The sequence below is a fragment of the Peromyscus californicus genome, unplaced genomic scaffold (assembly GCF_007827085.1).
Source record: "Peromyscus californicus insignis strain IS unplaced genomic scaffold, ASM782708v3 Scaffold_24__1_contigs__length_46423439, whole genome shotgun sequence".
Lineage (NCBI taxonomy): Eukaryota > Metazoa > Chordata > Mammalia > Rodentia > Cricetidae > Peromyscus > Peromyscus californicus.
The window spans coordinates 4494119-4521737 of NW_026294535.1; the positions used below are offsets into that span (position 1 = coordinate 4494119).

Sequence of the window (27619 nt, forward strand, 5' to 3'; positions counted from 1 at the left end):
GAGGAAGCTATCAATATCCATTATAAATTCTGGAGCACAGATTGGGCTGTATGCTTAATATAAATGGCACGTCCATGTTCTCAGGTGCCAGAATACATCGTAAGCGAAGTTTGAAAGATTGATTTTACTTATGCCTTTAAAAACACTTTTCCTGCCGGGTGGTGGTGGTGGCGCACACCTTAAATCCCAGCACTTGGGAGGCAGAGCCAGGTGGATCTTTGTGAGTTCGAGGCCAGCCTGGTCTACAAAGCGAGATCCAGGACAGGCACCAAAACACCAGGGAAACCCTGTCTCAAAAAAAAAAAAAAAAAAAAAAAAAGGTGTGAGTGCCACCATTTAAAAAAAAAAAACAAACGCTTTTCCTGGGAAGGAGAGATGACTCAGCAGTTAAGTTTACTGGCTGCTCTTTCAGAGGACCTGGGTTCAATTCCTAGCAACCACATAGTGGCTCACATCTGTAACTCCAGAGGATATGACACCCTCACACAGACATACATGCAGGTGAAACACCAATGCACATGGAATTAAAAAACAAAAGGGGTCTCCTCTTGCCTAGTACACAGCCAACAGCACTCTCTCAAAAATGGACTACAGCAGTGGTTCCCAACCTTCCCAATGCTGTGACCCTCTAACAGTTCTTCACGCTGTAGTGACCCCCAGACAGGAAACTATTTTCACTGCTACTTCATAAATGTAATTTTGCTGTTACAATCATAATGCAATATCTGTGTTTTCCAATAGGCCGGTCGAGACCCACAGGTTGAGAACCACTGGCCTGGAATCAGGCACTACACTGGACACTTCAGACTTAAGTGACACATCTACAATCCCAACCTGTAACCCCAGCAGTGGGGATAGGCAGGACTGACAATGAGGCCAACCTGGGCCACAGGTAAGGGCTGCCCCCAACCCACTCCCTCAAAAACACTCCACAACTCTTGCCTTAATGGGATTTACATTTCTGAGCAAGGGCCAGCAAATTACAACCAGCAGGCTAAATCCTGCCTGCTGCCTAATTTTGTTCATCTCTTCAACTAAGAACGGTTTCTATACTTTCAAAGTGACAAAAAGAGGGGAAAAAGTATTGAAAAATGAAATAAAAAATGAAATTGTAGCATGCCACAAGCTTCTGCCACCACAGGCTCCCTCAGGCACAACTTCCCACCATGAAAAAAAATGGTCCCCTTGAACTCTGAGCCAAATATATAGCCCTTCCCTTAAAAAAGGGTTAGTGGCCATCACTGTACCAAGCCCTGCTTCTTTGTCAACGTCAACAGCTGTGCTCAGCACTGAACAGCACGTAAGACAGGGTAACGTGATTCCACCATCTTGCCCGTGTGAAGGTCTTCACAAACTTTAAATTAACATTTTATTTTAGAACAAAATTTCAAAGTATCACTCTTTCCCGTTTTGGTGACAAGCACACTAACTCCATCCCATGAAACAGAAATAGGGCACAGTTACCATCTGTATGATGTTTCCGGATGTCCCATCAATATTCTCAATATTGAAGCAATCAGCTGGAGCAGCCGCCATTTCCTTTCGTAGCTTTTCATTTGCCTGGGCCATCTGTGGGAGGAAGGCCTGAACCTGGTCTAACACTGTGGAGAGCAAACACAGCATGCAGACGTGTTAGTAAATCCCAGACTCCACAACTCCTGGTCGAACACTTCAGAGCAGAGCAACAATAAATCCATCCACTCTTTTGTTAATAATTTACTTTTATTTTATTTGCACTGGTGTTTTGCCTCCAGATATGTCTATGTGAGGGTGTCAGATCTTGGAGTTATAAACAGCTGTGAGCTGCCATGTGGGTGCTGGGAATTGAACCCCGGTCCTCTGGAAGAGCAGTCAGTGCTCTTAACCACTGAGCCATCTCTCCAGCCCAATCCATCAACTCTTAACATCCGTTTGCTTCTCAGCTGCCTTGGGTCGGAGGGTGGGTGGGGGTAGGGGAGATCGCTGGGGATTGAACCAGGGCCTTACTTTTGCTAGGCCAGGGGCTCTGCCCATCAGTTATACTCCCAGTCTCTATTTGAAACTCCCAAAGCAACAAGATCACACAATTCAGCAATTATTACTCAAATGTTTTGTGTTTCTCTTCCATCCTGAAAAGTATAAAATTCTACAAGGCTGGCATTCAACAAGGTGACTGGAAAAAAAAAGCAGAATGACCTAATGGTCTTTACAGTAAGGCTGTCGAGGTTATTAATGAGGTCCCATTTCTACTTTTTACTATTTCAGTTACCTGGAAGGTGTGTCACCTGCCCAACGTCTACCCACCTTCACCTGCAAGTGTCAACACCAGCCATCTTCTTTTTGGCAAAAGGCTTGCTATGTAGCCTAGGCTATTTCACAACTGGCTTCCAACTTCCCATCATCCTGCACAGACCGTGCCCTGCCCTTCCTTTTGAGCTTGGGTCATTACTGTCTTCTCTCATCCTGAACAAGCCTATGTATTCTGTAGTCTTGTCCACCAGAATCTGCCCTGTGGCATAAGCTAACAGGGTGTTCCAGCCAAGCCAGGAAGTGGTCAACTTGGGAGCAAAAGAGAAAAATACCAAGTAAGTGATGAATGTGGGTCTGGAACTTCTCATAAAGCAGCCAACTCTCCACAGCTGTGGAATAGCCATCTTTAGATCAATCCAACACCAAGAAAGCAGAGCTGAGAGACAGGCCACAGGTGAGGACAGCAGGCATCTGGATCCAGATGAACTTGCAGTTTCTGACTGGGTTCTGTCATCCCAAAAATGAGCCAAGTTTTCCTGGTTTTCTCTTTAGGCAATCTGAGCTTTCACTCAATTTGCAATTCAGAATTCTATTTAATGCATCCAATTTCACCACCATCCTGGTTAGTTTAGTCAACTCCACACCAGCTAGTCATCTGAGAGGAGGGACCCTCAACTGAGAAAACGCCTCTGCAAGACCCGGCTGCAGGACATTTTCTCAGTGAGTGATCAGTGGGGGAGGGCCCAGCCCATTGTGGACGGTGCCATCCTGGGTTCTAAAAGAAAGCAGGATGAGCAAGCCATTAAACAACACCCCTCCATGGCCTCTGCATCAGCTCCCGCCTCCAGGTTCCTGCCCTGACTTCCTTCAGCAATGAACAGTAAGTGTAAGCCAAATAAACCTTTCCTCCCCAAGTTGCTGTGGTCATGGTGTGTTCTACCACAGCAACAGAAACCCTAACTAGGACAGAAACTGGTACCACAATAGTGGGGTATTGCTGTGACAAACCTGACCATGCGTTTTTAGGATTGTGGAAAAACTTTGGAACTCTGGGCTGTTAAAACGATTAAGTATTCAAAGTTTGGTGACCTGTTCTGTGGGAGTCTGGAAGATAAGAATGCTGAGAGAGCAATGCAGATGATGGAGGACTGGCTTGAAAAGTTTCAGAGGTCAATTTAAAAGTCCTTTAATGACTCTGTCTCTGTCCCCCAACACCATAGGGGTTACAGGTTCATGTGGCCACACAGCGTTGTAAGTGGATTCTAAGTGTTTGAATTCCGTTCCCCGTGTTTTCTTAACAAGCACTCTTATCCTGAGCAGTCTCCTAGAGTAAATAACTGCCAGGTGTGGTGGCACACACCAGTGTAGGCAGAGACAGGAGTATCTGTGTGTTAGAGACTAGCATGATCTATACAGAATGTCCTAGACCAGCCAGGGATAAACACGGGGAGACTATCCAGGAGCAGAGAAAAAAGGAGTAACTAAAGCTAGACATGGCAGGAGTAACTGTAATCCTAGAATTGGGAGAGGTGGGAAAATCTGGAGTCAGGATCACTCCTGACTGAAGTTTGAGACCAACCTAGACTATGTGAGACCCTGCCTCTAAAACAAACAGATAAATATATAAATAGCTAGGCCTTTTAGTGAAAGCACATACATCACAGCTATTTGGTAGAAGGCAAGAAGATCTCAACTTTATGGCCTGCCTGGGCTACAGAGGGAGTTTGGGGCCAGCCTAAGCAACTTAAGAGACCCTGTCTCAAAACAGAAAAATTCTCCTGGACAGTGGCAGCACATGCCTTTAATCCCAACACTTGGGAGGCAGAGGCAGGCAGATCTCTGTGAGTTTGAGACCAGCCTGGTCTACAGAAAGTTCCAGATCAGCCAAAGCTACACAGAGAAACTTAGTCCTGAAAAACAAAAGAAATACAGAAAGGGCTGGGAATACAGCTCACCACGAGAGTGCGTGCACAGCCTGCCGAAAGTTCTGAGTTCAAGTTGTAACACCACCACCAAAAACCAAGGCGGAGACAGAAAGATCTTAACTGGACTTCTGAAAATAAAGGGGACGGGCCCATTACACAGACACTGATGACTTTATGAAAGCTATTTCAACAGTATCAATGAGGAGCACGTTTATCAGCGTGCAATTCAGCAATATTATCGTGTGATTAATGAAGGGGGCTGGCTCTGTTAGTTTGTATTAACAAGATTTACCATGTAAAGCTGTAGGGGGACAACTGATGCTTGCAATCCCACAACTCAAGAGGCTGAGGCAGCAGGGTCACAATGAGTTCAAGGCCAGCCTGAGCTACATAGGGAGTTCTAGTGAACTGAAGCCTTTAGAAGACATGAACTAACGTGTGTTCACCCTAGACAGGGCTCTAACGACAGACTAAAGCAAAGACGCCCCCAAAGAGCAACGTAGTGAGCCAGTGAGTTTATTGGGCTTACTCAGAGCAACAAGAGTGGCAACTCATAAAAGCTGCCTCCCTGCAGCTCCCTGAGGAGTCACAGGCAGCTAGGCTTCACTAACTATTACTGTGGATGTAATCCTTAGGGAAGGGGTCTTGGGATTCCTGCAAATTTACTTCCAGAAGCTTGTTTACTGTCTATATCCTTTTTTTTTCTTTTGTTTTTTCAAGACAGAGTTTCTTTGAGTAGCCCTGGTTGGCCTGGAACTCTATCTGTAGTCCAGGCTGCCCTCAAACTCAAGAGATCTGCCTGTCTCTACCTCCCAAGTGCTGAGGTTAAAAGGCGTGCACCACCACTGCCCAGCTTCCTTTGTTATCTTAAAAGTCTCTTTACACTATTTAAGGAAATGTTTTAATTTAGGAGGGAATACTTCAATTCTGAGGACACTTCTATGCTATACAGACTGTCACAACAACAGTTAACCAATAGTGGTGTTCTCCATAGCCAAACTTACTATTCCAAAATGTGAACAATAAGTCCTTTTTTCAAACAAGTGAAGTCTTGATAACTGCCCAACTGATCTCCAACATGTTGCAGTTCTCCAGCCTCAGCCTTCCAACTGCAGATGTGTGACATCTCACTAAGCCAGAAACATTTTCAGTTAAAAAAAAAAAAAAAATACTCTGAAAAAAGTGCAGGCAGGGGACCAAGATGAAAAATTCTATTCCTTAGACAATGACACAATATTAGACTTGATGTATTTGACTCTACAGTTTGATATGAGCCATGAAGACAGACTATTCCATCAAATAAAGACTAATTAGCTGAAATTAGGGGAGCGCCCCCTAGACGGGAAAGGCAGTACTTACAAGGGCTCCTCTGCATCCTAACTGTTTGAAGAGAAGTCTTCTTGGAATGAGGCTTAGAGCTGATGAGCAATTGGTCCCAGATACCTGAAAATACACAATTTACATCATAAATACACTGCAACTCAGTGCTGGGATGACCCTCAGCCCTGCAGAACAGTGAGAGAGGGACATCAGCAACAGCTCCTGTGACTGTCTTCAGTCAGGACCACATAGTAACATGTCTCAGCAGCTGCTCTTACAAACACCAGGGTTTGATTCCCAGCACCTACATGGTGGCTCATATTGGTCTGTAACTCCAGTTCCAAAGAATCAGACACCGTGGGACTTCTTCAGGCACCAGGCATTAAATAAATAAAAAGTTTAAATAATGAAGTTAACAGAACGTGGACCTGCAATGATAGTCTTCACAGAGTTTATTTAATTAAAGTCAGAAACGGCAGGAGGTGATGGCACGTGCCTTTAATAGGCAGAGGCAGGCGATTTCTGAGTTTAAGGACAGCCTGGTTTACAGAATAAGTTCCAGGACTACATGGAGAAATCCTGTCTCAAAAAAAATAAATAAATAAATCAGAAATTGGGCCAACAAAGAGGGCTCAATGGACACAGGGGCTTGCCTCCCAAACCTGAAGACCTTAGTTCCACCCACTACCCACATGAAAGGAGAAAAGAGCCTCCCCTCTACATACCTGTGATCATAAAATAGAACCAAAAAGTTACAAACTATGTAGAACTGTAGAACTGGGCAAACTGAAACACACTGAGCACGTTTCAGCACCCTGCAGCATCCCTGGTCCCCCAAGCGTCCTGGGCTCCTCAGCATCCCGCCCCGCCCCCCCACCGAAGTGACCCGAGCTCTGCAGTGTCCCTGGTACCCCAGCCAGGTTCCGGGGACCCCCCGCTGCGTCCCCAGTCCACCCACAACGTCCTGGGCTCTGGTAGCCCCCGGTTCCCCAGCAGAGTCGCTGGTCCCCGCCCACAGCGTCCTTGGCTCTGCTAGTCCCCGGTCTCTCCACAGCGTCGACGGTCCCCCGCAGCGTCCTGGGCTCTGCAAGTCCCTGGTCCCCCCGCAGCGTCCTGGGCTCTGCTAGTCCCCGGTCCCCCCGCAGCGTCGCCGGTCCCTCCGCAGCATCCCGGGCTCTGCTAGTGCCCGGTCCCCCCGCAGCGTCCTGGGCTCTGCTAGTCCCCGGTGCCCCCGCAGCGTCCTGGGCCCTGCTAGTCCCCGGTACCCCCGCAGCGTCCTGGGCTCTGCTAGTCCCCGGTCCCCCCAGCAGCGTCCTGGGCCCTGCTAGTCCCCGGTACCCCCAGCAGCGTCCTGGGCCCTGCTAGTCCCCGGTACCCCCAGCAGCGTCCTGGGCTCTGCTAGTCCCCGTTACCCCCCGCAGCGTCCTGGGCTCTGCTAATCCCCGGTCCCCCCAGCAGCGTCCTAGGCCCTGCTAGTCTCCTGTACCCCCGCAGCGTCCTGGGCTCTGGTAGTCCCGGGTCGCCCCACAGCGTCGCCAGTCCCCCCGCAGCGTCCTGGGCTCTGCTAGTCCCCGGTGCCCCCACAGCGTCGCCAGTCCCCCCGCAGCGTCCTGGGCTCTGCTAGTCCCCGGTCCCCCCGCAGCGTCCTGGGCATTGCTAGTCCCCGGTCCCCCCGCAGCATCCCGGGCCCTGCTAGTCCCCGGTCCCCCCGCAGCGTCCTGGGCCCGGCTAGTCCCCAGTCCCCCCGCAGCATCCTGGGCTCTGCTAGTCTCCAGTGCCCCCACAGCGTCGCCAGTTCCCCCGCAGCGTCCTGGGCTCTGCTAGTCCCCGGTCCCACCGCAGCGTCCTGGACCTGCTAGTCCCCGGTCTCCCCGCAGCGTCCTGGGTTCTGCTAGTCCCCGGTCCCCCCAGCAGCGTCCTGGGCCCTGCTAGTCCCCGGTACCCCCGCAGCAGCGTCCTGGGCTCTGCTAGTCCCCGGTCCCCCCGCAGCGTCCTGGGCAGTCCCCGGTCGCAGCGTCCTGGGCCCTGCTAGTCCCCGGTCCCCCCGCAGCGTCCTGGGCCCGGCTAGTCCCCGGTCCCCCCGCAGCATCCTGGGCTCTGCTAGTCCCCGGTCCCTCCAGCAGCGCCCTGGGCTCTGCTAGTCCCCGGTCCCCCCGCAGCGTCCTGGGCTCTGCTAGTCCCCGGTCCCCCCCGCAGCGTCCCGGCCCCGCCAGCCCAGCCCTGTCCCCGCCGCCGCTCACCTCCCGAACCCTCGCTCCCCGCGGTCAGCAGCTCCCTGGACACAGTGACCTGCGCGCAGTCTCCAGAAGACGACGAAGCTGTGGGACCGGACACACGCTCGCCGTGGAGCTCCATGCTTGCAAGACAGCACAAGAGACATGAACCCGGATAGACGAAGGTGCGGGGGCGGGGGGCGGGGCCAAGGCGGCAATTGGCGGAAACTCGGAGGTGGGCGGTGACAATGGGGGACAGGGCGGAAGCTCGTGCAGGAGGCGGGGCTGGAGCCTCGGGCAGGCGGGGCCGGAAGCGGGGGTGGGGGAGCACACAGCGTGGGCGGAGCGTTGCGGAAGCACGCGTCGGGGCCTGTTCCTCCCCCGCCTGGGGATCTCCCTTGTTATTGTTATTGTTGGAAAAGCGTCAGCAGGGCTTGGTTTGGTAAAAACAAATTCAAGCCGATGAACGTAGTGTGAGGCCTTTGTTATTTTATTTTTGTTTTTGTTTGGGGAGATTTCTGTGGTCTTGAGTTGTGGCAATCCTGCTTTAGTCCCTCAAATGCCAGGATTATAGGTGGGAGCCACCATAGCCAGCTGCTCTATCCTGTTCTTAAGAAAAAAAAAATTATTTTATCATACTGGCCCAGGTGGGCGTCAAACTAACCGTTTTCCTGCTTCAGTGTGTACTTAAATCTACCGGCACCCATCACCATGCTTGATTTAAATTATTTGTTAAATGAAGCTTCACCAAGTTACTCAGATTGGGCTGGTAGTCAAGGTAGGGCAGCCTCATAAATAGTTTGCTTTACAGACCTTGACTACCAGACCCCGTTAAATGTATTATTGAATTGTAAACACAAAATTCAGCATTATGAGTACTGTTTACATTGCTATGCAACAAGCCTTCCAAACAGTTTTCACCTAAAATCCTAAAAGATTGTCCCAGGTGGTAGTTAAATGGTAAAGTGTGTAAGGGGGGGCCTGAGTTTGGTCTCCAGCACCAAAACAAACAATTTTTTAAAAAGCTGAAACTAGACACATTGAACAGCAAACCTGATTCCTCCTTTTTTCCTGACCCTGGTACCCAGGTTCTGCCTTCTCTTTCCATATAAACAGAATCATAAACCACTTGTTTTTGTGACTTTTATTTCACTGAAAATAAAACCTTCAAGGTTTACTGGAAAGGATTCTTTCTATTTTGATGTTGAATAATATGTCATTGAATTATGTACCACATATTCTTTGTGGGGAAAGGGATTTGTTTGGGAGGACAGGATCTCAATATATAGATATAGATATAGATATAGATATAGATATAGATATAGATCTCCCAGGCTATAATGTTCAACTCCAGGTTGTCCTCAAACAATCCCAGTGTTGAGATTACAGACAGACAGGCTTTGTACCAGGGCTAGTTCAACAGCACATATTTTTTTTTAATCTTAGATATTTGAGTTCCACCTCATGCCTGCTGTGAACAAGGAGCTGCAGTGAATATGTAAAAGTTACTTCAATCGTTACTTTAATTCCAGCACTCAGAAGGCTGAGAGGCAGGTGAGTCTTTGTGAGTTCAAGGCCAGCCTGGTCCACATAGCAAGAGCTAAACCAACTGGAGCGGCAGGGTAAATCTGTGTCTCAAAAAACTGTGTGTTGGGGACGGGGGTTGGGCACATGGCATGGCATGAGTGTAGAAGCCAGGACAACTTGAGGGAATCAGTTCTTTCCTTCCACTTTGTTGATCCTACAAATCAAAAAACTATAGACGCCTTTACCTGCTGAGCTATCAACCAGCCCAAATAACACAATTAAAATATGATCAAGCCAGGCAGTAGTGGTGCACGCCTTTAATCCCGGCACTCGGGAGGCAGAGCCAGGCAGATCTCTGTGAGTTCGAGGCCAGCCTGGGCTACCAAGTGAGTTCCAGGAGAGGCGCAAAGCTACACAGAGAAACCCTGTCTGGAAAAACCAAAAAAAAAAAAAAATATATGATCAAAGGGCTTGAATATGCCGAGCAGTGGTGGCACACACCTTTAATCTCAGCACTCAGGAGGCAGAGCCAGGTGGATCTCTGTGAGTTCGAGGCCAGCCTGGTCTACAGAGCAAGACCCAGGACGGGCACCAAAACTACATGGAGAAACCCTGTCTCGAGGGGAATAAAAAGGCTTGAATATATATTTCTTTTCTTTTCAAAGGTGGGAAAATTTTCGTTGTTCATTTCTTGCATCCAAAATACTCTTCAATGACATCTTTAGCCTGAAATTATTTGTCATAGTCCTTCCTCATGACAAAACTGCAACCGATCACTTGAACATTTGTCTTGGGCCACATCTGAGCTCCCACACACCATACACAGACACACACAAGTACAGGAATGCCCCCAAACTGGCTGAGGTACTAGAGAATATGTTACGCTCCCTGAAAGTAGTACGCACGGGATAGGGACCCAAGTGGGCTATGATGGCCTCTGCCTGGCCTGTGCTGCAGTTAAAGAGACATCCGAATGAGGCTGTGCTATCTGCCAAGAACTGTTCCAGGAAAGACGTGGATGCGTTCCTCCACACCGGATGGAGCTGGGGGTGGAAAGGGGGAGGAGGAGCCATGACATCAGTCCCCTTACTTCTGCCCCTGATTTCTGGGATCACAGGCTTTTGCCACCATCAACTCCATTGTTTTAGTTTGTTTGTAAAGACAAGGTCTCAAGTAACCCAGACTGGCCTCAAACTCGCCATGTAGCCAAAGATGACCTGATACTCTTGTCTCTACTCACCACACCTGGTTTATGTAGTTCTAGGGATCAAACCCAGGGCCTTGTGCCTGGGAGCTACACAAGCACTCTGCCAACCGAGCTACATCCCCAACCACTGTATTGTTTTTTAAAAAGTCAAAACAATTTTGGTTATTTCCATACCTTTTCAATTTTTCTCCTGAGTAAAGCTTCTAGGATCCTGTCCTAGGACAATAATGCATTTTACACTGGCTTTTCAGCCTCTGCTCAAAAGTACTTATAAAATACGTTGAGAATTAGGACACTAGCCCTGCATTCTGGTAGAAATGTTTACTACAATGCACACACACTGTAGAGGATGGAGCCTACCTCTAGGTGGAGACATGCCCTTGTCTCCTCTTTAAAGAGTTAGTCCACTGGGGTAGGTGAGGACTTGGCTAGCAGACAACCACTAGGAAGACTGGTTCATCTTAAGGTATTTTGTTTTCCTGTCCAGAATTCCCACCCCCTAACATGTCTCCACTAGCTGAGCTGCCTTGCGGTGCCCCCAAGTCAGCCTGCCTTTCTGAGGCCTATTTCTTCTATTTTTTTTTTTTTTCAGATGCTGACCAGAGGATATGCTTTGGGTGTCTTTATCTTTTGCAAAGCTCCCCTCCAGGGCATGTGGCTCCATGCCACTGTGTGACTGACCTCCTTGAGGCCTTATCTCAGGCAACATGGGATTTGTTCCTTCTCTTCTCCATTCTCCTCCTTTCAAGCTTGGGGGTTCACCTGGAGTTTTCCTTTTAAACCTAATAAATTGTCCCCAGCTTCTGTTGGTGTCCATTCTTAAATGATTTTACTAACAAAACTAAGAACCCTGAGGAAGGTCCCCGATTTCTCAGATATTCTGTAACAGCTCTGCTGGGATTCCCAAGGTTTCAGTAACGTTCCTTTCCTGTCCTTTAATTCTTCAATTGGCAGAAAAGACTGTTCCTGTGACTCTGGACTGATCAAGACAACACAGCAGACGTGAGCTGGAGCAGGGCACATACAAGAGTTGAGCTGTGGGAGAGGACCGGCTGAAGGAGAGGACCAGCTGACGCACTTGTTTTCCCGGTTGGCAAACTGTGTACAGCTTGTACTGTTTCCTTTCCTCATCCTACAGCTGCAATCTCTTTTGATCTATTTCCTGTTGAGAATGTTTTGCAAGTTTACACAAGATGATTACAGGCGGGTATAGGCCCTCCCAGTTACAGGCCCTATCCAGGACAGAGAGGTCTCCATTATCATAAAATAAATACCTTCACGTGGTCATAATATCTGCTACTCCCTTTGAAATGGCCCAAACAGAACACTACACAGTGGGTATGAACTTCAGATTTATTTAGCCAAGAACTTGGAAGGGATAAGGCCAGAGATGGCTCGTGGAGACCTGCTGTGGGCAGTTACATACATCTTTGTACCTCTTTGCTTGCAGGAATTCGGCAGAGTACAGAGCTCCTGCTAAGTCCCTATTCTTCCATTCTTCTTCTTCTTGTTTTGCTATAATTACTTTTATAGATAAATTGTAAAAGCAATGCTTGTATTCCTACTATGCAGATTCCAAATGGGTGCATTTTGCCTCTTTTTTCTTTTTGATGGGGGTGCACTAGGAATTCAACCCAGGAATTTTTTTTTTTTTTTGAGACAGTGTCTCATTGTGTTGCCCTGGCTAGCCTTGAACTCACTATGTAGTGTTGAAGTATATTTTATCACACTGAGAACCCCAAGATTGTATTATTTACTAGAAAAACCTGTTTCTAGTTTTGGTGTGGCTCAGCTCTAGTATACACCTTTAATCCAAGAGCTTTCTGCTTGAATATTGTAAACAGGATTAAATAAAGTCAACCCATAGGTCAAGAGGCAGAGCAAGCAACCAGTTTACAGGAAAAAAAAAAAAACATAGAGAATAAGAGAGAGTCGGGAGGACACATAGACCCACAAGAAGTAAAAGGGAGGGACATTTAGTTTGAAGCATTTTGTTAGAGATGGCGTAGGAGAAAGGCCGTTTTTTCTGGGACATCAGCAGAGGAGGGTCATCTGGGTGCCCACTCTGCCTCTGAGCTAGCAGATATTCACTCCAGCGTCTGGTTCCCAAGTCTTTTTGGTAAAATCGAACAATTGAGATGTAGTTAAACCACAGTGTAGACCAAGCTGGCCTTGAACTCACAGATATATACTAGCCTCTGCCTCCTGAATATTGGGCTTTAAAGGCCTGCTCCACCACACTTGGATTTTTTTAAGATTTTTATCTTTATGTGTATTAATGTTTTGCCTGCATGTAAGTGCACTCCATGTGTGCATGATGTCCTGGAGGCCAAAAGAGGGAGCCATATCTCTGGAACTGGAGTTTACTTGTAGTTGTGAGCTGTCATGTGGATACTGGGAATTGAACCTGGGTCCTCTGCAAGAGTCGCTAGTGCTCTTACCTGGTGAGTTATCTTTCCAGTCCCATCTCTTTCTCTTCTTTCTTTGTTTTTGTTTGTTTGTTTTTGTTTGTTTGTTTGTTTGTTTTTCTGGAAACAGGGATTCCCTCTGTAGCTCTGGCTGTCCTAGAACTTACTCTGTAGACCAGGCTGGTCTTGAACACAGAGATCCCCCTGCCTCTGCCTCCCAAGTGTGTGCCACCACTGTCCAGCTTCTTTATTGATTTTTAAAATAAAACTTTTAATTTAAAGATAGAGATTCCAGGCTAGCCTTAATTCACTCTCTAGCCTAGGCAAGCCTTGTAATCCTCATGGATCAGTCTCCTGAGTTGCTGGGATATGAGCCTGTGTCACCATGTCTGGCTTTTTTTTTTCCTTTTCCTGAGACAGGGTTTCTCTATATAGCCTTGGCTGTCCTGCTGTCCTGGAACTCAGTCTGTAGCCCAGGCTGGCCTCAAACTCAGAGATCTGCCTGCCTCTGCCTCCTGAGTGCTGGGATTAAAGGTGTGTGCCACCACCACCCAGCTCTGGCTTCTTTATTAGGATTTTTTGTAAGATTTTATTTTTAATTACATGTATATGTGGGTGTACTGTGTGGATGTGTGCACGTGACTGTAGTGTCCCCAGAGGCAAGAAGAGTGTTGAGTCCCCTAGAGCTGGAGTTACAGGTGGTTGTGAGCATTACACCTTGTGGGTGCCAGGAAATGAACTCAGGTCCTCTGGAAAAGCAGTATGCCTTGTGTCCTTAACTGCTGAGCCCCCTCTTCAGTCCCCATATTTGACATAGTTTTGAAGATAAGCCAGAGGAGCTGGGCCTGGTGGCACAGGTTTGCAATGGCAGCTACCGAGAAGCAGGGTGATTACAGAAAGTCTGTGTCCTAGCAAAAACTCAACCAAGGCAGCTTAAAGCATGTAGTATGAAGTTAAATGCTTTATTAAAAAACTAAATATCTTCATTTATATTGTATGAATGTTTTGTCTGCAAGTATGTCTGTTTGCCATGTGTCCCTCAGAACAGGGCATCATATTCTCTGGAACTGGAGTTAAGCAGCCTTGAGCCACTGTGTGAGTACTGGGAGTTGAACCTGTGTCCTCCAGGAGAGCAGCCAGTACTCTTAACCACTAAGCCGTCTCTCCAGCCTCCTATGATTAAACTCGAAATTAAATAAATAACATCCAGCACAGTGGTGTAAGCCTGTAATCCAGAACACTTGAATGCTGAAGCTGAAGGAGTTCAAGTTTGAGGCCAGCTGGAGCTACCTAGCTCTTTTTTTTTTTTTTAATTAGTGAATTATTCCACTAGGAGTAGAACCAGAATCCAAACCAAAATGTAAGTAAAAGCACCATCAACAGAAGAACTTCCAGATGAGTTCATTCATTCGTTTCAAGTGGATAATTATGGAAAATTCACTTAGGGTTGGCAACGTCAAGCAAATATGAGGTAGTAACATAGCTGACGGACTCTGAGAGGTGGACAGCTTCATGAGTTGGTGGTTTGCGTGCTGTTTAAGTATTATTCAATGGCTGCTGTGGAGACAAAGAGGCTCGATCTGTCTGGTGAGTGTAGATCAGGGCGTCTCCCTAGTTAAAAAGAACAAGAAGCTTAAAGCCTGGAGGCAAGAACTCAGTGGTCAAGGTTGATAGAAACCTAATGAGTGCACAGGGCACAGCAGCTTCTAAAGACACTGGGGGCAGGGACAACTCAGACCATGATCCATGTGCTCATGGGAGAAAAGCCCAGTTAAGGGTCAATCAATCATCAAGAGACTCAGCTGTCAAACAGAAACACCTCTGGTCATTCCGGATGTCCCGCCCCCACCGCAGTAGTTCTTTTTGCTTTTCCCTTGGTGCGTGTGCATGCATTTGTGTCTGTGTGTGAATGCAAGCATGGGTACGTCCCGACACGTGGTAGATGTCAAAAGACAACCTTGGTGTTGGGTCTCACCTTCCAGCTTATTTGAGAAAAGGTCACTTGATCACCACTGCGGATGGATGAAGGACTAGCTGCACTGGGAGCTTCTGGTTGTTCGCCTTTCTTATCTCTCATCTCGCAGCTTTGTGTGGGTTCTGGGGGAGTTGAACTCACGTTCTCAGACTTGATAGCAACTGCTTTACCCCCAGGCCATCTCTCTAGCTCCTTTCCTTCCTTTCTCATCCCCATTCCAAAAAATTTTCCCCTTGATTATTGATCCTTCCCATTTCAATCTATCATGTCCCCTTACATCATGTCCTGTATTGACTCCATAAACACCTCCAAACTTCAGAAGATGCTTCTGCTCTGTAAACTGTGGCCCCTCAAATGTCCCCTGGCTTCATAGATTCAGGTGTTGTATCCTGTGTTAAACTGTTTGTCTCCTCTGATATCAAGGCATTGGTAAACTCGGAGTGTTTATCATGGATTTTTGGGGGTACTGGGAAAGAAGCCCCCAAAAGCAAGTGTTCTGTTAGTACTCTACACCCTAATTCCAAACTCAGAAGGTTATTATCTGTTTCATGGATGTGGAGTCTGAGAGTAAAGCCTCAACTTATCGTTCATGAAGTATGACTCAAAACAGCACCTCTACTGCAAGACTACTACTGCTGGACATGGCTGTCCCATTGGCTCTCATGGACCCCCATATCCATCTCCATGACAGAGATCCATTCTTCCAGTTGATCCTTTTGTCTCCTTTCCCACATTTCCATGAGCAAATCCTGCCTTTTACCTCTGCTTCCAAACAGACATGTCCAGAGCCCAGCACCTTCTTACTGTTTCCGGTTTGACGCCCAGGGCTGGGCCACCATACCTCTCACCTGGATTTATGAGGAACTGTCTTAGGGGTGGTCTGTCCTTGTTCTCCCCACAATTCCACTGAAACCAAACTTACAGTGGACTGCTACTCAGATTCTTTCAGGGCTCTTTCTCTTCATTCTAGACACAGGATTGCACCCGTTTCTGTTTCTACCCCCACCCCACCCCCACGCCATATGTATGCCACGCAGTCATTGTACCCTCTGAGGTACATCCCAGCCTATGGATGTCTCCTGAATACAACACATTCATTTCTGTCTCAGGACATCTGTGTTTGCTGGATTTCCCCCTACATATCATAACTGCTTTCCTATTTCTTTCTACTCAAGCTATGAAATTTTCTCTGCTTTTATTATAATTGAGGAGGATGTTTACTCCAAATGAAACAAAGCCCCTCCTTCTATGGCCTCCCCATCCCCACTCTGAAACTCTTCTTTTGGGGGTACGAAGGTGACAAGGTCTTGCTCTGTAGTCCTGGAACTCACTCTATAGACCAGACTGGTCTTGAACTTACAGAGATCTTCTTACCTCTGCCTCCTGAGTGCTGGGATTAAAGATGTCTGCCACCACACGTGGCCCAAAACTTTTAACTCTGCTTTCTTAGTAATTTTCACCATATGGCTAGATATACTTAAATTTTTGTTTTGTTTTTTTCGGGACAGGGTTTCTCTGTATAACTTTGGCCTTTCCTGGATCTCGCACTGTAGACCAGGCTGGCCCAAACTCACAAAGATCCACCTACCTCTGCCTCCCGAGTGCTGGGATTAAAGGCGTGTGCCACCACCGCCCGGCAAAATTTTTATTATATATATTGTGTGTAGATGTGTGTGGATGTGTGTGCATGTGTGTGGATGTGTGTGGATGTGTGTATGTGTATGCATGTGTGTGCATGTGTGTGCATGTGTGTGGATGTGCCACAGAACATATGTGGAGTCAGAGGACGGCTTGCAGGATGTTTGTTCTCTCTTTCTACCAAGTGTGTCCTGGGGACTGAACTCAGGTTGTTGGGCTGGGTGACAAGTACCTTTACTGGCCATCCCACAGGTAAATATTTTGTAATGTTTGAACACGAATCCTGTGAGATAGACACTCATTTATTTTTCCGTGAATGAAACCAGAGCTGTAGTCCCACAGCAGAGGATGGGGATTCACATTTAATTAAGTATTTAATGAGTATTTGTAGATGGATGAATGATGACATGTGTTTGGCGTACAGGAGTCTTGTAAAACCTACTTGTGTGAATACTGTTGGGTCCCAAACCCTGGACAAACGGCTGAGGTGCCCATTAGCATATCAAAGCAGATGCTAGCCACCAGCTTCTCCCAGCATCCCTTAGTCCCTACCTGTTACAGGGTATGGCTGGCATACCTGCCCCTACCCTAAACTGCCTTTCCCCCAGCTGCCCTTCACTATATAATCCAGCCATTTTGGTTACCTGACCCTTTTGTCTACCTTTTACCCTCTTGGCGCCGGCCACCCGTGAGGTCAGCAGCTCCTTTCCCCTGTCCTCACAAGGCCTAGCTCAGTCTAGCCATGTCCACTCTGGACTCCCCCAGATGTCCCTGCCTCTGACTATGCTGTCCCACATATCTACAATAAACTTCTCCTCCAACATACCTAGGAGCAGCCATGTCCTTCTTTTTTTATTTCTTCTTCTTCTCCTCTTCCTCCTCCTTCTTCTTCCTCTTTTTCTCATTCATCTGGTGCTGAAACCTGGGGGAATGTCATAAATGAGTTCCCTTCCAGGGAGCTCAGCCATTCTGAACCAAGCTGCGGATCTGACTCTCCTAGGGTATATATGGATCAATTGTTTCTGCTGGCTTCTGCCACCCATAAGATTGGATTCCAAATTCTAGAGCCTGATTCTTCAGCTACTGCTTCCTTCTGCTGTGGGATGTCTTTCTGCGTACTGTAAATGTGTGTTGCTCTCATTGGTTGATAAATAAAGCTGTTTGGCCAATGGCAAGGCAGAATAAGTTTAGGTGGTACATTCAAACTGAAGACAGAGATGAAGAAGGGTGGAGTTAGGGCAGATGCTTCCAGCCACCTAAAAAGCAAGATATGAAAGAACTGGTAAGCCATGGGCCATGTGGCAATACATAGATTAATAGAAATGGGTTAATTTAAATGTAAGAGCTAGCTAGTAATAAGCCTGAGCCATCGGCCAAGCATTTATAATTAATATAAGCCTCCGAGTGATTATATAAAAGTGGCTGTGGGACTGGGTGAGACAGAGAAAAGCCTCCGATTACATCCTTCCACCTGTTTTCTAACCATTTGCCTCTAGTCTACTCCTTGTAAGTGTCTCTCTGGGCTCTGGCCTGCTATGCCCTCCACATGGGCACCTCTACACTCTGTACATGTTTCTCCTCTGGCCTGCTGCACCCACATGTACATCTTCCTTTTCTCCTGCTCTCTCCCCCCCTCTCCTCTTCTGGATAAGTGTTACCCCTACCTGAATTTGTTTACTGTTACTACGAAAGCCACACCAGTGTGCCAGGAAGCTCCTCTTGCCCCCACTGGGCTCCAATAACAAGGACAAGGCCTTTCCTCTATGATTTGGAACATTCTTCAATCTGACGAGTTTCCCATTCTGCTTGGGGATGCCCCATGGAAATTCTTGTCTCAACGACACTTTATCCACTTCATCTCTTCCCCAGGAGCTGCAGTCCAGCCTTCAGCAGCCTGGGACCCTTTTCCTTCCTTCCTCCCACTCTACCTGATCTTTCTCTCTTGTGAGCCTTATCTCTTATCTCTTATCTCTTCCTTCTAGAAACTGCAGCCCTAAACTTCTGTTCTCAGCTCCCTCCTAAAGTTTCCTCCAGCCCCTGGGAGCTGGCTGCTCTGTCTGTTCCTTAATCCCTCCTGGCACCCACCCAAAACCCCCACTCCCTGCTCCCCCCCCCCAGCTTCTGTTCTCAGCTCCCTCTTAGAGCTTATAGAAATTCCCTCCACTTTCTTCCTCCGTGCACTCAGGTTTTACTACTACAGCTTGGCCTCTGTATAGATCAGTGGCCAAAAACTGGCACACTTCATTTCTGAATTCTCACAAATCATAACAACTGCCACTGCACAAACAAATGATCTCAAATCTATTATATCTAAACTTGCTCTGCTCTACATTTCCAAGTCTCTTATCTCTAAGGTTCTACTTCCTACTCTGTTTGTTTGTTTGTTTATTTGTTTGAGACAGGGTTTCTCTGGCTGTCCTGTTACCCACTTTGTAGACCAGATTAGCCTCACAGAGATCTGCCTGCCTCTGCCTCCTGAGTGCTGGAATTAAAGGCATGCACAACCACAGCCCAACATCAAAAGAGCTCTTAAGACTATGCTGTAAACTCTATCTTAGGATTTGTGAGTTCTTTGGTATGGTTTAAAAAAATCTATAAAATCTTTGACAAAATTTGGATTTAAACTTATAACAAAAAAGCTTATAATTAAAAATCTATACATGAGTATATATGTGATTCAACTCTTGTCTAGAATATCCTATGTATGTAACTTAGATTCTACTCTTGTTTAGGAAAATGAATGTTTTTAAATAGCAACCATGTGGTTCTCCTGCATCTTGGCTGATGACTTCATCAATATAGAAGCAACCATGTGACTGTCAGCCATCTTTACTAAGGTTAAAGAGTGAGGGGATCCCTGCAGGTGTCAGACAGGGAAGTGAACTGCTCCAAGAGATAAGAATGAAAACCCTGTGCAGATTGACTTCATCAACTTGGATCAGATTTCAGGGAGCCTAACACCAGATGGTTTATTGTAGGTATATTTAAACATAATATAATTTGGAAAAGGGTCTCCAGCTAACAAAATTCCCATAATTCCAATTCCAGGTGTACAATAAAGCTTAAGATGTGACTACACAGAAGCTCTTTTTACAAAGTACTTATGACCATGAGGGTGGGTTTCTTAGTTAAAAGATCTAGAATCTAGTGTGGTCTCTGAGGATAGCATAGAGGTCATCCGGCCATAAAGAATGTGTGACATATCCCCTAAGGATGGATAATGGTCTAGGGAGGGAAGAGTCATAGGGAATAATCATTCTGGGGAATTAGGGTGGGGGCTGTCCCTTCAGATAGTAAAAAGATCACCAGGTCATTAACAACCTCCACTCTCAACTTTCCGGATGGAATGGAGGTATTTGATTTTTATCTCCTCCATTGAGGAGACACTCCTGCATGATTAACATTCTTGGTTCTCTTAGTGCTTCTCTATGAGTACAAGGCCTTTCTGCCCTCTACAAAAAAAAGTGCATGCCATGTGATGTCACTATCTTAAGATGGCAACATGGTATAAAGTAACAATTACAAAACTTCCCAGTCTTACTGAGCCCTCTGCTTGTCATTGTCTCTCCCTTCAGACTAAGGAAAGAACAGGCCTCTAAAATATTTTGGACCAGTATGGATTTTTGTATGATGATAAAATTTTAAAGCTATAAAGATCTACTCAGAATAACAAAAATTGGCTTAGAGATTTATACCTAACTACTTATGTCTTTGCTAACTGTTCAACAACAGACTTCTACAATAGTTATATAAGTAACAGCATATGTTTGATAAATAAGGTATATGTGATAAATAAGATTTATACATTCCTAGGGTCTACTCAGGTTCACAGTATTGTTTGCCTAGCTTCTTTGTCTTTGTTCACTTTGTTAAGCTTTAGCTATTTGGATAAATTAAGTCATGTAGGAAACTATGATATTCTATAATAGTATACTGTAAAAGGACCAGGAAAGTCCCCAGTCTCTCTATGGGCTGTATTTATGGTTTAAATCTTCAACTCAAAATTTTAAGGCTCAAACTTACAGAGATAAATCTCTAAATCTGTAATCTTATGAAAGCTACAAACTTATAAACTATTATGTAATTCATTTAGTAGCAAGCTTTATTTAGCTTCCTGTATGTGTTTTCAAGGTTAAGCCTAAACTCAGGTATACTTAATAGATAGTGGTCCTCAAACTCTTCAGAGAGCTGCAGAATATGGTTTAAAATGTTAAAGAAAAAGCTTCCTATTATAGAGACACTTTCAGGGTGATTGTCCTACTCAGCCTGGTCAAAGGTCAGTCCCCCACATTCCTCCTCTACAGGAAAATCTCTCAGACCTGGGTCTGACCGTGGAAGGCCTGCTGCTGTGTGGTGGCTGAAGATTAAACACTGTCCCATATGAGGGCTGAAGACCCAACACCACTGCCTAGCCATGGAGACAACAGGAGCCTAGAGCAACCTCCATAATGGGGAAGTTTCTGTCAATTTTTAATTGATACATTTTAATTATACCTCCTGCTATAATTTATTCTTCTCAGGTCTCTGATGATATTGACTGACTGTACTAGCAGCAGCAAGCAACCAGCTCCTCCCTCAAGGCTACACCTCCCTCAGGCCTCACTCTCCTAGAGTTATTCCTAGGTCTCCAGCGGAGAAGGACAGTTTGCCTTGCTAACAGACTCCTGAAAATAAATAAACTCACAAAACAGGTTTCAAAGTAACTTTTTACTCTTCCTTTATTTAAAGGAACTTGCTTTGCAATGACCGCTCTCAGTAACCAACTGCCTGTGTCTCATGGTAAATGGTTGGATGGGAAAAAAGTTTAAAGTTTATACTTTAAGTTGTAAGAAAGTGATTTAGCCTGCAGTGGTGGTGCATGCCTTTAATCCCAGCACTCAGGAGGCAGTGGCAGGTGGATCTCTGAATTCCAGGTAAGAAATGTAAAAAATAAAAACACGTTTCAGATTTCTTTCCCTCTCTGTGCTATTGTTATATTAAGACTTAAGCTGGGCGGTGGTGGTGCACGCCTTTAATCCCAGCACTCGGGAGGCAGAGCCAGGCAGATCTCTGTGAGTTCGAGGCCATCCTGGGCTACCAAGTGAGTTCCAGGAGAGGCGCAAAGCTACACAGAGAAACCCTGTCTCAAAAAACCAAAAAAAAAAAAAAAGACTTAAACGTTTTAGAGTTTTAACATTAATCAATGAAGCTCTGATGAGTTGTTGATCTAACTCTGGTAAGCACTAGCTACTATTATCACAGTCACAAGCCCAAGATTTTAAATTTCTTTTGGTTGTCTTAGAAGTATAGACTTAAAAGTGCTTCTCATTGTGCTAAAAACATCTCTGTCTAATCTATATATCCAGACATCTGGAACGAGTGTTAATACTTTTAACCCAGAATCATTTTGGGGTCCCTGAGTTTCTCCTATAACTCAAAGGCATGATGAGTCTACTGCCTTTTCTACAATGTGGATTTTAGTACAGATTACAAACAGTGGTAATGTTAACATATCTAAAACTTTTATCTCCTTTTAAACTTCAAAAAGTTCATGTGTTAATCCCACCAATGAAGAATAAGCCCACTACCACAGTTTAAAGCCAAATTTGAAGCAAGCTTTAATTAAATACTGGCCAGGTAGATAAGCTCTGAGCAAGTCCATACCCAGGTTCCCAGGAAATGGCCCAGAATCAAGTAGGGCAAGGGCTTAAGAAGGAAAACCCATAATTCATTGCACTTTCCATTAGGTCCAATCAGGGGCAAGTGTACATCCTGACGTATTTCTTGCCTATGTACTTCTCACCACATGTGATCAAGCTCATCCGGTGCAGATGGGTCAAACAAACTTGTTTAGGGGAGTGAAAACATGTGGCTTGTTATCTCCCATAAACAATAGCCGCCAGCATTTCAGGAACTTTCTGTCCTTGGGCAAGGGGCTTGCAAATCAGAGACATTTTTGTTCCATGGATCTCTAAGGCATGGTAATTAAAACTTAAAATGTAACTTTGCCTCTCAAATAAGCTTCAGGGAGTCAATGTGGTTCCATCTCTCACAGTCAAATGGACTCCAGGTAAGTACTCCTGTCAATCAACAGACTCACCTACTGCCTATTCTTGAGGGTAGGATCTTTCCCTGGTCTTGGAACTCCCCTCTCCCAACTGCCAGGACCATGGGTCCAAAAGTTTCGAATGTACATGCAAGATAAAAAATTTCCCCTAAACTCCTTAACTTTACTGTCCCTCCGTGGTCTACCTGTCCCAGCAGATTTCAAATCAACTGCCCACCGCTCCAGCAACTTGTCAGCCCCAGGTGTTCCCTTGGAATCTACCTCTCAGGTGGCTCCAAAGCATCTAGCCCCAGGCAGTCCAGCTTTGTAAACTGCTCAAACACTGCCTGCACTTACCTAGCCCCAGATAGTCCTGCAGAGCCTAGACAGTAAGCAAAACAACCTTTATTCCTCTCCCTCTCTCTCTTTCCAGCCTTAGCCAGAACCCCGCCCCACACCCTAAACTTCTCCAGCCCAGGGACTGTAAGTATAATCAAGCCATTTTGGTTACCTGGCCCTTTTGGTCTGTACTATACTCTCTTGGCCCAGGCCACCCCTCTTCTTGGTCAGAGGTTCCTCTCCTCTCTCCCTTCTCTGTACATGGACCAGCTCAGTTTGGTCATGTTCACTCTGGACTCTCGTACATGTCCCTGCCTCTGGCTATGCTCATCATATCTAGGAGCAGTCATGTCTTTCCTTTTTTATTTCTTCCTCTTTTTTTTTTTCATTCAAATACCCCAGGAATAGTAGTGCTAATGGGGGCAGAAAGCTTGGGTCCTTTGCTGCATGGGCTGTGTGAGATTTGAGTGATAGCACTCCCTAATGCTTTTGCTTTGGGGGTATTGTATACAGACTGTGGGATCACTCTCAAGTAGTTCACACTGGTTCTTTGTGTGTGTGCACATGTGTGCATGCGGAGGTCAGAGTACAGCCTCAGGTGACATATCTTGGGAACCTTCCACTTTTTGTATGAGTCAGAGTCTCACATTGGCTTGGGACTTTGCCAAGTAGGCTAAACCACCTGCCTATTGAGCTTTCAGTAATCTACCTATCTCTACCTCCCCTCTCACCGTCACTGGAATTGGGGGGGAAAAAACAACAAAGATTTCCTTAATGTGATTCTGTGTGTCTGAACGTTTTGTGAGCATGTATGTATGTGTACCATTGTGTGCACAGTGCTCGAGGAGGCTGCAACAGGGCATTAGATCCCCTGGAACTGGAGTTACAGTTGTGAGCTGCCATGTGGACGCTGGGAATCAAATCAGGACCTCTCCAAGAGGACCAAGTGCTCTTAACTACTGGGCCACCCCTCCAGCTCCATGCCCAGCTTTTTACTTGGGTTCTGGGTATCCTGGCTCAGGTTCTGACATTTGTGAGGGAATCATTGGGCCAACTGAGCTGTCCATTTCCCTTGCTGCACACTGTAGTTCTAGACTGAGTGGGTATCAGAGCTATTCACAGACATCTCAGGGGGAAGCTCAAGAATCTGTCTTTGAACAGGCATTTACTCCTCAGCTCCCTTCTCAATTACAATGGCATCTTAATAGGGTGAACGAAATGGCTTCTTCCCAGTATCTAATCCCATGAGGTTCAGCGCTCCCTCAATTCCGTTAGGGCCTTCTCTAAAGTTTAGAAGTCACAACTTCACAGGTAAGTGCCGGTACCTGCCCTCTTAAAGGTTACTTTTACTCCGTCTCAGGCTGCATCTCTGTTCTAGGAGTTGAGCTCAGCAGATCACTCTCTAGTGTTTTGAAGATTTTCAGTCCCAGGATCATCATTCAAACACATATTCAACATTTTTACTTTAGTGGCATTAAACTCAGTCTACCCAAAGCAACTCAAATTGTCCCCTTCTGATTTCCTGGTGAACAAAAGTTCTCTGGAGAAGCTATCTCCACAGTAACATTCCTGCAGAAGGCTTGGCCTTGCTTGGCTAGAACCTTCTGATTCTGAAGACAAGCAACATTGTAAGTCAATTGAGATGTCTTAGTCCTTCTAATATCAATGATCTTAACTCCATATCTCACCTAACATTCTTATTACTAAACTTTTCAGAGGCCAGCCATGGCGGTACTCATCTGTGATCCCAGTATCTGGGAGGCAGGAGGATTGCCATAAGTTTAAGGTCAGCCTAGAGAAACCCTATCTGAAAAAGACAAAACAAGGGCCTTAGGAGATGGCTCAGTAGGTAATCGTGTTTGCTGTGGAAGCAAAAGGACCCAAGTTCAAATCCTCAGTACCCACATGAAAGCCGGCCAGCTGTGCCAGCATGTCCCTATTGTGGTCCAAGACTCTGAATCAACCCAAGCGACACAAGAGGTTACCAAAAAGCAAGATTTAATGCAAGGCAGCATAAAAGAAAGAGGGAAGAAAGAGGCCGATCAATCAGGATCACAAAACAACCTTGGAGCTGAACTGTGACCACAGTGTCAGTTGAAGCAAGTATTTAAGCATAAAAATCATAAACATTTGTTGACAAGTTACAGTTCCAATTTTCACCAGTCGGAGTTCAAAGATTGGGGGCTTTCCTTAAGTGTTTCATCCTTGTCCATGGACACCCAGTACAAGCTTGTCAGTCCAACCAATCAGATTCATTTGTTCCTTCTGTAGTTAGGAACAGCCATGGTGTTTCTAGAGAACTAAAGATGCATAACAACTATTTCTATGGTTTCCGGAAGAGGTTGGTCAGCCATTGGAGAGTTTCCAACTCCCCTGAGGCCTGGGAACCTGAACTCTATTTCACCCTACAGGTAAGATGGAGTCTGAAGTCAAAATGCCAGCACGTAGGACGGGTGCATTTGGTCTGTATCCAACATTCCAACACTTGGACAGCAGAGAAGGCGGACTGGTCTCAACAGCCCCCTGATTAGGTGTCCTAGTTCACTTTCTATTGCTGTGGGGGAAAAGTAGACAAAAACAGCTTGGGGAACTCAAGCAGGTCTGGGACCTAGGGACTGGACCTGAAGCAGAGGCCATGGAAAAACCCTGCTTACTCAATTGTTCCCCAAGGTTTGCTCAGCTCGCTTTCTTACACAACCCAGGACCACATGCTTAGGGGTGGCACCTCACACAGTGGGCATGGCCCTCCAGCATCAATCAGTAATCAGGAAAGTGCCCCCACAGCTCTGTCTAGAGGTAAATCTGATGGAGACATCGTAATTGAGGTCCTCTCTTCTCAGATGACCCTAGCCTGTGTCAAGCTGACATAATACCCAAAAACTAACAAGCATGCCAGATTAGCTGAAACAGCAAGCTTCAGGTTTGTTCAGAGAGCCTGCCTCAGAAAACAGGCTGTAAAGTCACACACACACACACACACACACACACACACACACACACACACACACACACACGCATGCACAGACACAGTGCATAACTATAAGAAAAATTAAATCATGACATTCATAGGAAGATGAATGCAACTCGAAATCATTATGTTAACAAAACAGGACAAACCCTGCATGCTTTATCTCAAATGATATCTGTATGCCATTATGTATGTGTACATAGACGTGGCTGCGTGTTTATACAAACTTCTCAGAATCTAGCTTAGCCGACTTCTAGCCTCCTGGACAGCTTGAGAATGCTCTGAGGTGACATCTGAAAGGGATTAGCTTGCTGTGCTGGAGCCCGCCTCTCTGATGCTCCATATTTATTGGTAAATGTATTGTTTTGTGAATTTCTGTTCCCTGCTGACTACAGAAATTTACGCAACCCCTTCCAGGATGGAAGGTGTCACTTGAGGCAATGGCTCTATGTTCTCTAGGCCACAGTGACTTGTATTTGGCTCTTGGTTGTCTGTCCAACTTTTCCTTCATTGGGCTCAGATTGAATCCATTTCTTCCAGGAGAGCTCTCGTAGCCGACAGAAGACAGGCCCCTTGGTCCGGCGCCCACCACCTCCAGCCATCATCGCTGCTGAACCTCAGCTCTGAGATACTCACTTCACCTTCAAAGTCACCAACAGTTAGGCAAAAGGAGTTAGGAATGTGATTCCTGCTGCCTGCGTGAGCCAGGACCTATCCAGGAGGGACTGCTTCTTTATCAGAGTTCAGTGAGTTAGTTTCAGGATGAAAACTGAATTTCCATTTGAGTTCCAAGTTGAAGCTCAATGAATTTTAAAAATCCACACCAGACTGTGGTATACAGAATGAAGCCTATGAGCAGAAAGCTGCCTTCCACAGACAACTGATTGAGATGGGCAGTACTTGGAACCTCTAGCTTTCTCAGGAAAAATGGCAGAGGTTGGCTTCCAATGAGTGTTTTTGTATGGTTGGTTTTGGTTTTTCGAGACAGAATTTCACTGTGTAGCCCTGGCTGTCCTGGAAGTCACTCTGTAGACCGGGCTGGCCTGGAACTCACAGAGATCTGCCTGCCTCTGCCTCCCACGTGCTGGGATTAAGGAGTACACCACCACTGCTCCCTATGGGTGTTTTTGAGTGGAAATTTTAAGAGACTCCATGAGCCAGGGAGACACACTTACCTGTTATGACTTTCTGACCATTTTTGGAGCAGTTCATTACCTTCTAGTAAGATGTAGTTGTGGGTGGTTTGAATAAAAATGGCCCCCACAGGCCCATAGGGAGGTGTGGCCTTGTTGGAATAGGTGTGGCCTTGCTGGAGGAAGTGTGTCAGCTGGGGCGGGCTTTGAGGTCTCAGATGCTCAAGTCATGCCCTTTGCGATCTGGATGTAGAAATATTAGCTCTTTCTCCAGCATCATGTCTGCCTGCCTGCATGCTTCCTGCCATGGCGATAATAAACCTCTGGACTAAACCTCTGAACTGTAAGCCAGCCCCATTTAAATGCTTTTCTTCCTAAGAGTTGCTGTGGTCATGGTGTCTCTTCACAGCAACAGAATCCTAAGATAGTAGTTAAATCAAAACAGAGACATCTGGAAATGCCACGGAATCACTGACTTTACCATGTCCCAGGACAAAACTACAGCCATTTAGTTTAAGGGTTTTAATTGGCTTTCTCTTCAGATTGTAAAACTAGGCCATACATACTTCATTCCTCAAAATACAGTGAGCATTCCAGTGAGGTAGGCGGAGGTTTCTTTCACAGACACAAAGGGGCTGAAGAAAGTGGAAAGAAGAAGCATGTGATGGGCCGGGCGGTGGTGGCGCACACCTTTAACCCCAGCACTCGGGAG

At 46.2% G+C, this 27619-nt stretch overlaps 1 protein-coding gene across 6 annotated transcripts in view; it reads right to left on the bottom strand.

Moving 5' to 3' along the window:
* Nopchap1 (NOP protein chaperone 1) overlaps positions 1–7877 on the bottom strand; it is a 155060-nt gene extending 147183 nt beyond the window's left edge. For 2 of the 6 annotated variants that reach the window (XR_008221587.1, XM_052752975.1), the window contains exons 1-3: positions 7715–7875; positions 5514–5597; positions 1465–1601 (exon numbers count right to left, since the gene is read on the bottom strand). Coding sequence is in view for 5 of the 6 variants with exons in the window: in XM_052752975.1 (XP_052608935.1) it covers positions 1465–1601; positions 5514–5597; positions 7715–7829 (336 nt within the window). In the remaining variant the exon portion in view is untranslated. Of the gene's footprint in view, positions 1–1464; positions 1602–5513; positions 5598–7714 lie in introns of all 6 variants that reach the window. The other 4 variants (XM_052752970.1, XM_052752971.1, XM_052752972.1 and 1 more) reach the window with 3 other exon arrangements.
* Between the last annotated feature and the right edge of the window lie 19742 nt (positions 7878–27619).